This window comes from Protopterus annectens, chromosome 5.part0 (genome assembly GCF_019279795.1).
Source record: "Protopterus annectens isolate FY-2018-M chromosome 5.part0, PAN1.0, whole genome shotgun sequence".
In the NCBI taxonomy this organism is placed as follows: domain Eukaryota; kingdom Metazoa; phylum Chordata; order Ceratodontiformes; family Protopteridae; genus Protopterus; species Protopterus annectens.
The window spans coordinates 1,626,125,866-1,626,141,159 of NC_056735.1; the positions used below are offsets into that span (position 1 = coordinate 1,626,125,866).

At 40.4% G+C, this 15,294-nt stretch overlaps 1 protein-coding gene across 4 annotated transcripts in view; it reads right to left on the bottom strand.

Annotated features, from left to right (window-relative positions):
* Nucleotides 1-15,294, bottom strand: part of TIAM1 (TIAM Rac1 associated GEF 1) — a 2,502,716-nt gene that overhangs the window by 1,593,343 nt on the left and 894,079 nt on the right. For all 4 annotated transcript variants that reach the window (XM_044071404.1, XM_044071407.1, XM_044071408.1 and 1 more), the window contains one exon: nt 7,529-7,696. In XM_044071404.1, the coding sequence (XP_043927339.1) occupies nt 7,529-7,696 (168 nt within the window). The remainder of the gene's footprint in view (nt 1-7,528; nt 7,697-15,294) is intronic.

Here is a 15,294-nt window from a genome sequence, read left to right on the forward strand (position 1 = left end):
AGGTGTTCTCACTGAATTTTTATAAAGATTTGCAGCACAATGAAAGGTGGATATCTTTTAGAGATATCTCATTTATACATACACAAACATCCATCCGTATATATCTATATATGGTTGCAGTTCACTGTTGAATCCACTTTTACTAAGTGAACTTTTTGATCAAGCTGGTAGCCAACTTTCTCTGTGATGTGTGACATTTGCTGGAGTGAATCTATTTTTTGTTGCTAATGCTGACGTTTTTGGCTATACCAAAAGATTTTCATTCCATGTGTATGCTTATGTTAAGTGTGAGTCAGCCTTATGCAGCAGTTAGGCAGTCCCTAACTATTCAAACTATGTCTAAAGGTACTTATTAAGTTTTCTTTTTTTTTTCTATTATACCAATCAGATGCGTGAATGGGCGTACCTTCGTTGAAGGTTGTGGTCAGGGCAGGCAAGCTGGTACGTAAAAATCAACTGCCAATCATTAGCAGACCGGAGTTCCACTAACTGGGAAAAGCCGAAAGACACAAACAAACAAGCCAATCAGAAAAAAAGTTATTGTTTTACTTTCTCAAGTGATACAGGTTTGATATTTTTTTTATTTTTGAAGTTAGATACTTTTGGTGTGTAGATACTGATGCTGTGTGTATCAATGTTTCTGCAAGTCAAAATTAGGATCACAGGATATACAAGGCAAACTGACCAGAGGCCATGTGCACTTGCGAATAATCACCCCCTTCCAAGGAAGGCAAAAGTATCAGAATAAATTTAGGGTACCCCATCCAGTTGTCCTGCTATCTTTGAAGGTTGACAGGGAACTGTACTGCTTGACCTGTCATAGGAACCTATTCCGAATCAGAAGACAACACTAGGTGATAAACCTATTCCTCCATTTTACTTTCTGATGTGGACTGAGATCGCTTGTTCTAGTGTTAACTGTATCATCTAACTTCTCAAATAAAAAAAGAGGTCAAGGATAGCAGGATCCCAGAGAGCACAGTAAGCGTGGCAGAGATCCAAACTCAGGAAGATATTTAACACTGAGTACAGGACCCATGATTCCCAGTCTCTCATGGTAATTTTTTTTAGTCCCCTGGGACCTCATGCTACCGACCCAAGTCCACACTGTCCCATGTCCATGCTGGGTCTACCAGCTATCCTCCTACGCTCGGACTGCACCAGTATTGCTTGGGGCTGGTTGTGGAACCTAAGGGTGCCCTGGGAGCTCAGCCGTCTGTGCTTCTGTTTGGGGTGATCTTTTACATGATCTACCCATTCCTTTTCCTCACCACCCCATGCTCATCTACCATGTCCGAGGGCAACTCCCCTGTTCGGACTATGCCTTCCCTTACTAAGTATCATTGATGAGCTCCTTCCCACCCAGGTACATCCATTCATCCCTGCTGCTCTGTCAGTCATTCAAGCCACTCCCCGAACCTGGGTTGCCTGGGCCATAGTCAGGGCTTTATTCTACACCACTGATGTGGCCCACTGGTAGCTAGATCTTGCTGTCAGAGATGGTTTTTGTCAGGAACTTCTGGAATTTTTCATTTTTTTTTTGAAACATCCAATAAAACACACACCAAAGGATGCATTACATGCAATAATGGATCTGCCAGAATATAGGGGAAGAGTGACTTCACTGGTTTTAGAAGAGATGCCTTTGGCAATCATTTGCAAGATATAGGATTTCCCAACTGGAGTTGCCACATAGTGATCAAAGGAAAGTTCATAGGTTGGTACTAGGCTATCAGCCCTAGGGCCTATACAAGCCTAGCCATAACAATTCCCTGGCTATTTCTTCCCACATTATTTACTTTCCTGGACCCCTGTCTAGGGGCTCGAACCATGAATGCCTGCTCTTCAGCCAACATCTCTACCGCTACGCTATTGCTTCCTTGTGTGCTATCAATTCAGGTGGCCCAGTCTCTAATCATTGACTTGACTGACAGCAGGGTATTATCAATAGATATTATCAATGCAGTAGGTTGTAGCAGTTTGCTGTTTCCTGAAAGAGGTGAAAATGACTCATGTTAATTCATTTTGAAGGATATAAATATCTTGGGTTGATTTGACAACTACACCCAGCTTGCAGTCATCAAATTTGTTTCACCAGAAATCACTGTGATCAGTCTTGAGGTTAAAGAAATAAATTTCAAACAGGAGCAGGCCCAACACAGATCCTGAGGGATACCACTAGTTACATTCGCTCTGACTGGGGAGGTGCCACCAGCTTTGACGAGATGCATTCTGTCCTTAATTCAGTTTGCTTTACACCTTACTCCTCAGGGATAAGCGTTTAGTCATTTAGTACATAAGCTTATTTATGATTCCAACATTTGTTACGGTGTTAAATGCCTTGGCTAAATCAAGACAAGCAGTATGGACAATGTGCTCATTGTCCACCACCTATGTGTTTTTTTCAAAGACACTTACAAGATTTGTCAGGCATGATCTACCCTTTAAATATTCAAAATGCTGTTGGTCATGCCTATTCAGATTTTTGATGTGATTTAAGAGGTTGGCAATGGTGCACTCCATACGTTTACTATCAAGGCTCATAGGGCTAAAGGGTCTGTAGTTTCCAGGGTCCTTACTGGGTTCACCTTTGTGGAGGGGCACCACTACCACAGTACCCTAGGATTCAGGTACATAGCATAGGCGAGTGCATGTTTGACGGTGTTTATTTCGCTGTCCATTACACTGTTGGGACCTGTATAAGAAGTGTTTTTGGTCATTGACAGTACCCTACAAGCATTATCCTTGGTGATGGTAGAAGGGAGAAGTGACTTTGGGATGACCCTGAAAGTTAAAAAAAGCACTGCCTAGTATCCAACAGAATAAAAAAAATATTGCCTGGTATCTAACAGAATTAAGTAAAAGCACTGCTTGGTATCAAACAGAATAAAAAAAGTACTGCCTGGTATCAAACAGAATTTAAAAAAGTACTGCCTGGTATAAAACAGGAATGAAAAAAAAAGTACTGCTTGGTATCAGACAGAATTTAAAAAAGTACTGCCTGGTATCCAACATAATTTAAAAAAGTACTGCCTGGTATCTAACAGAATTTAAAAAAGTACTGCCTGGTATCTAACAGAGTGGAAAAACAAATACTGCACTGCTGCTACAATGGACTTCATAGGAAACCTACTGACAACACATATTCTCAGACTATCAAAACAGAAAGGTTTCAAGCTTAATGTAGTCAAAGCTTCTCTAGAGCATGGCTGTCCAGGTCACACACACTCTGTCTAAAATAAAGAATCAAAGAAGCGAAAAAAGGCACATTTTATCTTTGTTTTTCACCTTCTCTCAGCAACCTTGGAGTAGGTATATTTAGAGAAACAGGGTGTGGGACATAGGAAAGCCCATCTGCAAGTCCTAACTACAAAAAAAATTATTTTGCAACTTTGGGAGTGTAGATGTTTTGAGTATGTGATCTCTCAAGGCTTTAGGTATTTGAACTTTGATATGTCAACAGAAAATACAGTTGTGTATACTTACCATAAATGTACATGTTCGAGTATATTCACTGTTGCAGTCATTACATTTGGGTTATCTGCTTGCAGTAGCCCTCAGTCGGCCTGATTAACAAAGTCTTAGGTCCTACATCGGTTGCTGTCTCTTCTTCCATGATGTCATTACATCAGTTTTTCTTGCCCCAGATGTCAGGTGCACCCTAATGGTAAGCAATTAAATCTATAAATATACAAGGTTATACAACAAACAAAAAAGCAAGTACACCAAAAAGCTTTTAAGCATTGAAAAGAAGAGAAGAGGTATAGCCCAAAGAAGTCAGGGGGCTGGAGGGAGAGTAACCAGGACTGCAACAGTGAATACACTCGAACATCTACATTTATGGTAAGTGTACACAACTGTACTATGTTCTTCATGTTTCACTGTTGCAGTCATTACATTTGGGTAGATTCCCAAAGCTAAGGATGGGAGGAGGAACTTAAATAGCATTAGGGCCAGCTATAAGGCCCTGCAAAACTGCAGTGGCAAAGCCAGCTCTGGATTTAGAGAAATTGGCAAATTGTAATGCTTGGAGAAAGTATGTACAGAACTCCAGGTAGCAGCTTCTAGGATGTTCCTGGTAGGTACGCCTCTGAGAAAGGCTGTAGAGGTAGATGCAGCCCTGGTTGAGTGGGGTCTGATCCCCTGTGGGAAAGGTTTTCCATGGTGCTTATAGAAGAAATTAATTCAATGGCCTATCCATTTGGAGATGGTTCGCTTTGAAATAGCCTTCCCCCCTGTCCCTGCAGCAAATGCCACCAGCAGTTGTTCAGATTTCCTTTGAGGTTTAGACCTGTCCAAGTAGAATCTAAGTTGTCTGTGCACATCTAAGGAGTGCAGTATCCGTTCCCCTTTGTTCTGTGGATTAGGAAAGAAGGCAGGCAAATGAATGGCCTGATTAAAGGCCACACTGGCTACCACCTTTGGCATGAAAGAGGGATTGGTCCTGAGGGACACCCTGTCCACATGAAAGATGATGAAAGGCTCCACTGCCATAAGAGCCTGTAATTCAGATACCCTTCTTGCTGGAGTGATGGCTAAAAGGGAAGCTGTTTTCCAAGAAAGGAATTTTAAATATGCAGTAGCAGCTGGCTCGAAAGGAGGAAGGGTGAGTTTCTCCAATACAAAGTTAAGGTCCCAGGCTGGAGTTGGAGCTCTCCTGGGTGGTCTTAAATTTTTGGCCCCTCTGAGGAACTGCTTGAGCAGTGGAAGAGAGAAGAGGGGAGGTTCTGTGTTATAATGAGCTGAAATGGCTGAGGCATGAATTTTTATTGAGGAAAAAGACAGGCCCTTGTGAAGCATCTCAGTTAAGTATTGTAAAATCTGAAGTAAATTGGGCACTGATGTGCTCATCCCTTGAGATTGGTTCCAGGCACAGAATCTTTTCCATTTTTCAGCATAAGATTTTCTAGTACTAGGCCTCCTTGCCTCTAAATGACATCCATCACTGATTTACTGAGGGATGGTAAAGAAGAGATTAGGTAATTAGCCAGGCTGCAAGGTTCAGGGTTTGAAGCTGAGGGTGCAGAATATGGTTCTCCTGCTGAGACAGCAGGGTAGGAGTCTGAGGCAGGTGCCATGTGCCCAACAGTGACGCACTGCGCAGGAGGGGTTACCAGTGTTGGCATGGCCAGGCTGGTGCAATCAAAATCATTCTTGGTTTGTCTTGTTTGATTTTTAGTAGTACTTTGGAGAGCAGAGGCAGTGGAGGAAAGGCATAAACTGATAGGTTTTTCCAGCTGAAGGACAGAGCATCCACTTTCCAAGCTTGTCTGTGGGGAGTCCGTGCACAAAATTTTTTCAATTGATAGTTCTGGGGGGAGGCAAACAGGTCTATATCTGGGCTCCCCCATTTGCTTGTTAACATGCTGAAAATCCTTGGTTCCAGTTTCCACTCGTGTGGGACCATGAGGTTTCTGCTAAGTCTGTCTGCCAGTGTATTTAGTTTTCCTGGCAGGAATTGAGCTGGTAGATGTAATTGGTAGCTCAAGACTGTGTTCCACAATGCCATGGCTAGAGGGAATAGAGTCCTCAGCATCAGAATGCTCATAGGTAGATAAGGGTAAATCCTGGTCATCAGAGGTAACAGAAATTTCAGAACCCTGGTCAGAAGTATCATAAGCAAACTCAGTCCTATGTCTCATAGAGGGTGAAGGTTGGCTTCCCCTGATTAAAGTAATGAGGTCTTCAGTCATTCTTATCATTTGTTTTTTAGGCATAGAGGCCTGACCATGCGGTCTAGGCGTCAGTTTTCTAGGCATGGTTCGAGTTTTAGGCCTTGAAGAAGAAGAAGGCATTGGTTTAATGTGCAAGTCAGTAGGCCTGAATACACCGTCAGAAGCCGGTGCCTGCACAGCGGCTCCGGACCCATCCAAGGTAGAGACATCCACAGGTTCCGCAGTTGAAGTATCTTGCGACATATCGGACTCTGAATGGGTCTCAGTAGAGACCTGTGAATGTGAAGTAGCGGGTATCAGGAGCTGCGAAAGCGCCTCACTGAGTACCGGCGAACTGGGCGGCCTGTCTCTGTCTTTAGCTTTGCGTTTTTTCAAAATGTCGGTAGTCGGATGGCTTACAGAAGACATATCACGATAATTGAACTGAGCACCAAAAAAGTTAGAAGCACAAATATACTGATGACGGCTAGTTTGTAGTTTAAATAAGGCACAAAACTGACAGCGAGGTACGTCGTGGTAAAGGCCTAGGTAAAGAATACAATACAAATGAAAATCTTTATGAGGTATTTGCTTTCCACAAGAAATGCAATTATTTACTTTTACTGACATCGGTTTAGAGCAAGAAAAAGTTTCCCCAACGGGGTACTTAGCTTTTAGTTTAAGACTTCGGTTCTGAAACTCAAAAACAAAACTTTCAGGAGTCGGCCAACCAGCACTTGCTAACTGCTTCTGCTTCAGGCACTGTACGGCAAGAAAGACTGATGTAATGACATCGGCTGCATGTTTTATACCCCTGACAATACGGAAGAAGAGACAGCAACCGACGTAGGACACAAGACTTTGTTAATCAGGCCGACTGAGGGCTACTGCAAGCAGATAAACCAAATGTAATGACTGTAACAGTGAAACACGAAGAACATCTACATTTCTGATCATAGTAAACCATTACTTGGTGAAAGAAATATTGAAGGAATGGACATCTGAGTTAGATGAAAAACAGTAGTTAAGAATACATAATGAAAATGTACTTCCACTGTGTAAAAATACACACAACTTTTTTTTATTTTTTTATTTATTTATTTTTTTAGGATGAGTAAAAATGCAATACTGCCATATTTGTCTACTTAGAAGGAAAGAACATTAAAGGCATGAGATCAGAGGAGAAGTGAAATGCCATTTAGGTTTCTTAATTCATATCATGTAAGAAGAACCGAGTAGAAAATCAACTTTATTGAATTATACATTCTGTAAAACCATACACAGTAATGGCCCCAAATTAATATTATCTTTTTTTTTTTTATCTGTTTCTTGACCAGGTAAGCCCACTAGATAAAGAGCACCTTTTGTCAGGATGTCTTGGGAGCACTGTCTGATTAAGTGACTTGCTGAATCACACAGACGGCAAACAAAGGTGGAAGGAATCAAACCCTGTACCCTTGGAACAGGGAGCAGCTCATTTAACAGCTCAGAGCTTTAGTCATCTGTGATAACTGCCACTGTGCACTATGTATTGATTTAATGATTTAATCTGTTAAGACGTTCCTTATATAACTGATGTTTTATCTCACTAGCATAAAGCACGTATTTGTTTTGTACCACGTTTGATCACTATTTAGTCCTTCCATACTATAAATAGAGCAACACAGTACGGGCTTTTCAGTTCCCTGTATTTCTAAAGTGCTCTTGTAAATCAACTTCAGGCACATATGCTGCATACATCACTAAAGACAGATTTTAAAACATTCTTACTGCACAACTTCGCCATTAGTTCTCTTCTTCCTACTTTGTTCACTGCCACTTTAATTAAAACATTAAACAGCATGCATGCTGAAAAGCGAGCTCTGTCAGATTACCTTGCAGACAATTTGCAGGACATCCCTTGCAGTGTCATCCGGATGGATTACGGCCAATATAGGCTGGTCATTTGGCAGACTGACCCAAGATGGGGTGAGACAGTCATGAACCCACATATCGCTGTCAGTACTGTTCTGGTGGATAGTACTCAATGCAATGTCTTTTTCCTAAAAACAATAAGAAGATTGTACATTACATACTAGATGCTATTTAAGACAATTTTTCCTTCACATTCCTGAGTTCACGTCAGTACACAGAGGCAGCTGCACAAATGAATGAGGCATTCTTTTATCATTTCACCTCGATAAGACACCAAGGTCAAACTGCATGCAAGACTACAAACAGAAACTGCTTTTTTATCACTGTTCTGTCAGTCAGTATTAGCCATCACATTATGAGACCCCAAGCATGAACTTAAGACTTGTACATCTTCTGTACTGAGTTTCCTGATACTTAACCTGACAGAAAGATGAAATTTAGTATGAATCACAGTAGTGTTATCTGAGCTAAGATACCTGATCTTTATATCCATGTACCATGATGCCCCTAACTTCAAGTCAAAACATTTTTCAGTCTTTTAAGGCATAACTGATCAGAATTCACATCTTCAAAGCACAATGTAGTCTCCTGTGTACTGCAGCACAGATGATGTTCTTATAATGGTCTTAACAAAACAGAATGAAGAAGGGGGCTAAGAATGACATGAGGTCCACAAAAGCTCTCCTAATTAAACTTCTAATACAGCATCTCAATTTAATCATCAGTTTCTGTATTAAAAAAAAAAGTACAACAATACATTAAATATCCATGAAAATACATGTGAAGCCTTGTTCTGTAGAGAGGAACTAGCATGTGGTACACTATTGCCTGCTGTGTGTCTTTCTCTTACACACCCTCCAATGTGTTAAGTAAATGAAGCACCACATATTTAGTACCCTTCTCTGTAAAGCAAACACAAACCCTGAATCTGGGCCAACACTGAAGGTGAGGTTTGGTACCTGATAGGCTAGAACAGACAATGTCCCCTGAGATTATCAGAGGGGACAGACAACTATCAGAACATTCGATGGAATAAATAAAGAATGTCACCAGAATGAATGTAATTACAGTGCTTTTAAAGTGTCAGAAGCCTAATCATTAACACACAGCATACACGATTTATTCTGACACCAACAGAAAGAGTGAAAACGAAACGCGAGCTCTTACGTGAAACACGCTGTTATCACTACTATACAGAAAGCTCTAGTGCATCACAGCTGACACAGTAACCCACATTCAAGCTCTGCATAAACTTAGTAAATTAGTCTCTTTTCTGACAGCCCACCCTTTCTCAACTTTAAGCTAAAGTGAATAGACATAACCTCAAAGGAGCTTAGGTGCCAGGTTTCAGTGTTGAATGCATCCTGGCAGTATCAGACCTAAGATGCATGTGGATTGTAAAGAACCACACTAGCACTCACAGTCTGTGCCTTCAGATGAAATTAACAGCAAAACAATGAAACTCAAGAAAACGTTCTGGGTATATTGGATGAGGCCAGGCATAATTTCAAGAGACAAGCACAAACATTAGGCAATTTAATTTTAAAGCGTTTAACTACACAATGACACCTTTTGAGAGGGATACACACAAACACACCTCTATATATTTTTATGGAACTTGAAAGCATCTTTGAGAATTAAAGACTTGGCAGTTAAAAGAAAGCTTACTAGTTATAAGAATTTTCAAACTGTTTTGCAGATGACAGCCAGTTATTCTCACTAGAACAGAAAGAAACATGACATTAATAAATCCAAACTAATGATAGAAAAGAAGATTCTGGTCCTAACATAACAGTTTTGTTGTGATTTGGAAATCAGTGTTGTACACTCAATTTCAAAACTACACAAAGCCACGTGCAAAGAAAACTTTCCACAGTAGCAGTAACAGAGCTATCAAATATTTTTAAATGCTGGCCTAACATCACAGAGTTCTGCTTTGTGATTAACTTCACCATACAGTGATGTGAAATGCAGCAGCCAAATGTCAGTTCACCTATCAGAGAGGAATGTATGAGGACATGTCACAACAGCAAAACTGAACTCTGGCAGAGACTGAAGATTTAGTTATTGCTGGTCACATGCTGGCCACAGCGACATCCTTGGACGCCATGCATACAGCAGCATGCACACAACACGCCACCTAGTCAAAGTGAGCCTGGTGGAAGGCAGAAGTTTAGGACTAAAAAGTAAAAGACAATAGTCCTATACCTAGGACATGAGAATCCCAAGTTCTGTTATGGAACAAAATGAGGGACAGCATGACTGATGAGAAGTAATGAATAAAGGCTACAGATTTAGGGTTTCACCACCGGTGTAAGAAGGGTTAAACATGGTAGAAGGTACTGGATAAGACTCAGGGTGGAAAATATAAAGGACAAAAACACTAACTTTCTGTAAAAATAACTAATGTTACATTTATGACAACAGTAAACCTAGTGATACAGAGGAAGTGAAATTATGTAAAACTGTGATGACCCAAGACTAAGAAAACAGCAGTTACATCAGAAAAGGAGAATGAGCTCTCCTGCCCTAAGAAAGGGGAGCGTGGGGTACAAAAGGACATCAAAATGTCACCTGTTCACTTGTTTACTACATTTATCATTCAAGTAAGCTCAGAGATGACCATCCACATCCTTGTGTGATTCACTATGGAAAACAGTAACTAGGCAGACAATTCCAGACTTCCACTGTAGGCAACATGAACTTTGTTGGATCTTTTATGTAAAGGCAGCTGGACCACTTCAAGGGAATTAATTACACTCCCAGGTGATGGTGCAGCACTAGACTGCATAAGGGGGGGGGGACTGCACAAAGCATATAAAGCACATCCCAGAATGTAAATGGGGTGATAAAAATATGAAACACAACAAACGTATTATGACAGGGTCTAAATTAAAACAGACATTTTACTTATGCAAGAAATGCAAAGGAAAGGTTGGCTTGGATTTATAATGCTACCCATCACTGATAAATCTCTGGGCAACACACAAAGGTCAACCTCAGTGGTGGGCAACTAACAAAAAGTATACTATAAGAAAAAAAAACACAATCAGTTCAACAAAAAGAGCTGCCTCTGGAAGACAGAAGAACAGAAGAAACGTTCACATGATGAAGGGTAAAAAAAGAAGGCTAGGCAACCACTTCCATTATGAGAAACACTGCTGAAAAATGGAAGGGGAAGTTATCTTACATTCTGGAACTGCAAATATGAGTTTCGAAGGAGTTTGTACCAATTTACTAGAAAGAAAAAAATGCCAAACAGTATAAAACACAGAAGACATAGGTTCATAGGTATTTACTAGGCTAACGACCACAAGGGCCTTTTTAAGCCTAGCCATGCATCCCAAATCTCTGACTAGTTCTGATACCCTTGATAAGTATAAGCATGGGCTTGGGAGATGAACCATTTATAGGTTACCTGTTTGCATCAGAGACATAAGTGGCAAACTAGGGATGAATTTCTGGTTTCCCATCTAATTGTCCAAGTTGCACTTGAATTTGATTAGGGAGGAACTCTGCTTCACATGAATGGGGAGCCTGTTCCACAGACGGGTTAGTCTCTGAGATACAATCATATCTCTAGCAGGTCCTATTTATATCACAGGCAAAGTTTAAGTCTTTAGAATGGGTAATTCTGGTATGAATGAGGTCCATCAGAGTGGAGTCTGACAATGCCCTGTATGCCAGGCATAGATCTCCCCTCAAAAGCCTGTAGGAGACAGAATACAGGGATAGGGCCTTGAGGCGGTCTGCATAGGACATATTACTTATGCCCTGTATTCTTTTAGTGAGGAACCTCTGTTATCGTTCCAGTTGTTGGATATGCCTGGTTAGGTACATACCAAAGGGGGCATTGTACTCAATGATAGGTCTAATGAATGCCAACTACATTGGAACAATGACCTCCTTGGATTTAGATGGCATACCTTTGTCTATAAGTTGTGCAAGATAGAATGATTTCCACACCACTGCAGACACGCGATGATCAAAGGCTAGATTACTATCTGTGTGTCCCTAAGTCCCTGACTAATGGGTCAACTCTGAGGGGTGTGTTGTCAATATGATAGTTACCTGGGATGGATGACTTCCCAAAGGATACCATTATGCATTTCTTGGCATTTAGTTTTAGTCCGTGACTTTGACACCAGTTGTTTGTCTGTGCCAGCCCCTCCTGGAGAACATGGGTTCTAGATATGCTCTTTGGTAAATATTTGTAAAATAAGATGCATTGTCTTTGTGTCACTGCAAACAAAGTTTTAAAGCCTAAAGTCTAATCACAGAAACATCACCATATCACCTAATTTAAGTATAATTATTGAATTAAAGCATCGGTAAATATGCTGCAGACCAACATATTTATACCACGGTCCATTTAATTAGATTTGAGTGAATGCTTCTAGTTTGCTTATGAAAATGTATACTAACTCTAGTGTGCTTACTTAGTCATCAAAGCAAACAGATAACTGTGGCTGATTTATCATGATGTTAGAATCAAATGCATAAAAACATAGGACACGGCTATGTGGACTATTGCCAATGAATTATGCCACAGAACATGCATGAAGCTTCAGCACTACTCAAGAAGAAACCAAAAAGGAAAATATTGCAATCTGGCACTAACAGTTAAAATGAAAAAATATCCACACAACCAGGCAGAAGTCAGAAAATACAGAAGTTCACAGCACTAATAAAATAATCTGACCACCACGGGTCTATAGTAGAACACCGAATGTTCAAAATTTCGAGTGTTCTAATATCGACCCTGAAAATATCAAAGAAACAGAAAAACGAATTTTTTCCTAGGGAAAGAATTTGGTTGTTCGTTTCTGTTGCTTCGGTATTTTCAGCGCTGTGGTGGAAAGTTACGGGTCGGGTTCAGGTAAGTGTGCGATTGTGTGGATGTGAGGGTTAGGGCGGGTTAGGTGAGTTAGGGTTTGGGCACGGGTGAGGTGACTGTGCGATAGTGACGGACCTTAGGGTTAGGGTTTGGGTTAAGGTAAGTGGATAGTTAGTGGGGTATGTATAGTTTAGTGTAGGGTTAGGTGTAAGAGTTTAGGTGTATGTTTGTGGACTGCTGTGTGTTTGGTGTGCTTGTGTTGTGTGTATGTGTTTTGGAACAGCAAATTTTTTCCCTAGGAAAAATTCGCTGTTCTGTATGTTCGATGTTTTAAATTTTCGATTCATAGGGTTCGATATTAGAACACTCAAAATTTTGACCGTTTGGTGTTCTAATAACGACCCGACCACCACAACTGTTAGCCCATAAAAACTCCGCAAGCTATAATGTAAAAAAAGGGAAGCCCTTTCACGGTGTACCCATTATTCTTCAGACCATATAAATACAATAAACACTCAGTTAATATTATTGTTTGAGTTCTACATTTGATTTGTTGACTATTTATTTATTTATTTTATTTATTTAACATTTTTTTCTAGGAAAGTCTGACTTGGAACGAGCCAATTTTCAGTGGAGGCCTGGGGAGAAATGTTCCAGATGCATGTCTTTGTGATGTGGAAGGAAACCGGAGCACCCAGCGAAACTCAAACGCAGGAAAGACATGCAGACTACGTACAGAAGGCACCCCAGCCGAGAATCGAACCGGAGAACCTCCTGCTGTGAAGCGACAATGTTAACCGCTGCATCACTGAACTGTGTAACCATCTGTAGAGAGTATTAGATTTTAAACCTTTTTATATAACTTGTTCTCCATTTTATTGTATTTATAAGATCTGAAGAAGCGGTGGGTACACTGTGAAAGCACTTACCTTTTTTTACATTAAAGCTTGTAGACATTTTGTGGACTAACAGTCGTGGTGGTCAGATTATTTTATTAGTACTAACAGTGAAAACAGAAGGAAAAATCTAATACATCACACATTCTGGGGTCTAGAAAGTGACTGCTAAAATGCTTTACAGACATCCCAAATGAAAGAGGTAACAATTCCCACCTCGTCACAAATGGCAGTGTAGTAAACATAAAAGCAATGCCTCCTTCTGAAGATACCACAATCTCTGTAATAGAGCAGACACAAAGTACAGTTCTTGACTGCATTCAGCAAGAAATAATGCCTAAAAGGTTGCATATGCTTGGGTAAATAACCCATGTCCGAGGTGTTCTGAGGCATGACACTGCTGGTATCCACATGTTTTCTTAGACATGAAGACCCTCCCAAACAGGAAAGACTAAACCATAAAAAGTTCAGGACACCCCTCCCCCCAGAACAGCCAGCAAAAAAATGAGGTGCATCTGTTACCTCTACTAAAAATGTGGTAGTGCAGAGAGTTTCTGTTTTTCTCAGTGCAGATTTTTCCTTTAAATATTTCATCAGTTTAGTAACCTTCTCCACTTTTAGATGTAGAGTGACATCTTCTGCCACAAGAATGGGTCATATTTTACAGACAGCAAAGATAACACATGGCATATGTCTTTGTCTATACAGTAATATATAGTTTGTGATCTAGTTCACAGAATTATACTGTCCAGAAACATAATTCCTCAATTGCCCTTTTCTTTGGCATAAGTAGCGAACCATAATTCCTTAAACTTATTCTATGGTTATATCATGAACTGCTCAACTCTGCTTCCCCACATTGGCCTAAATTTTGCTTGCATAAATTCAATACACCCAATCTCTGGATGTACTGGTTGTCAGTACAACAGTGGGCCTAGATGCTTCTCTCACACATAAGAATGGTGAGTTGGTATCAGCCACTCTCTGCCATAATCCCGCATTGGCTCCTTCAGCACCTGAGTTACTAGCTGATCACCTCTCTATGCCATACAGCTGAAAAACTCCAAAGTTCATTAACAACAACTTTAAGGGAAAATCATTCTGCTTTTTATTGTGTGTTCTGCAAATTCAATAAAACATACTGCTAAAATCAATGTGTAGATTCAACTAAACGCAGTAGCTGAAGACACCTGTCCTTATAACACCTCTTAATGTACAGCAGTATTTGTAGTGTGCATACCATTTGTGTCTTATGGATTACAAGTATCTAAGATTTGTCTGTAAATAAAAAAATATCATGACCTGCTTTGATATCAGCTTAGTAAGGGGTAAAAGGAAAGTCATACAAATACACACTGCATTCTCCAAACCTATTATGTAAAATAATCCTGGGATGCCTACCTGCGCCAGTGTTAGGAAAGAATGGAATTTACCTGAAGTTACAAACCTACAACTAAGTAGCCACACATTCCACATATACGGAATATGTGCATGTGTCTACTATGCACCAAATCTTTTTATTTTAACATTTGTTGACCGGGAAAGTCTGACTAGGACATACCCTATTTTCAGCAAAGGCCCGGGGAAAACAAGTCTTTGGAGTGTGGGAGGAAAACTGGAGTACCCGGAGGAAAACCCACATGAAGGCAGGGAGGACAAGCAGACTCTGCATAGAAGGCACCCCAGCCGAGAATTGAACTGGAGAAGTTCTTGCTTTGAGGAGACAACATTAACCTCTGCACCACTGCACCGTCCAACAAATGAACCATCATATACTGTAGAATTAATAAGTTTTGTAATGAGTGGTAAAGCTACTGTCATGAAATAAGTCCTTGAATTCTAGAGTACAAGATGCTTAGCATATTTGCAAGAGTTTATGTAGGTCACTTATGTTTTTACGAATGAGCTGTCTTGTAAGTAGATTTCTACAGTAATTCTGTAATTCTGGGATACATTTTAGTCCTTTTAAATGTTGCTTGTCATATGCAGTAGT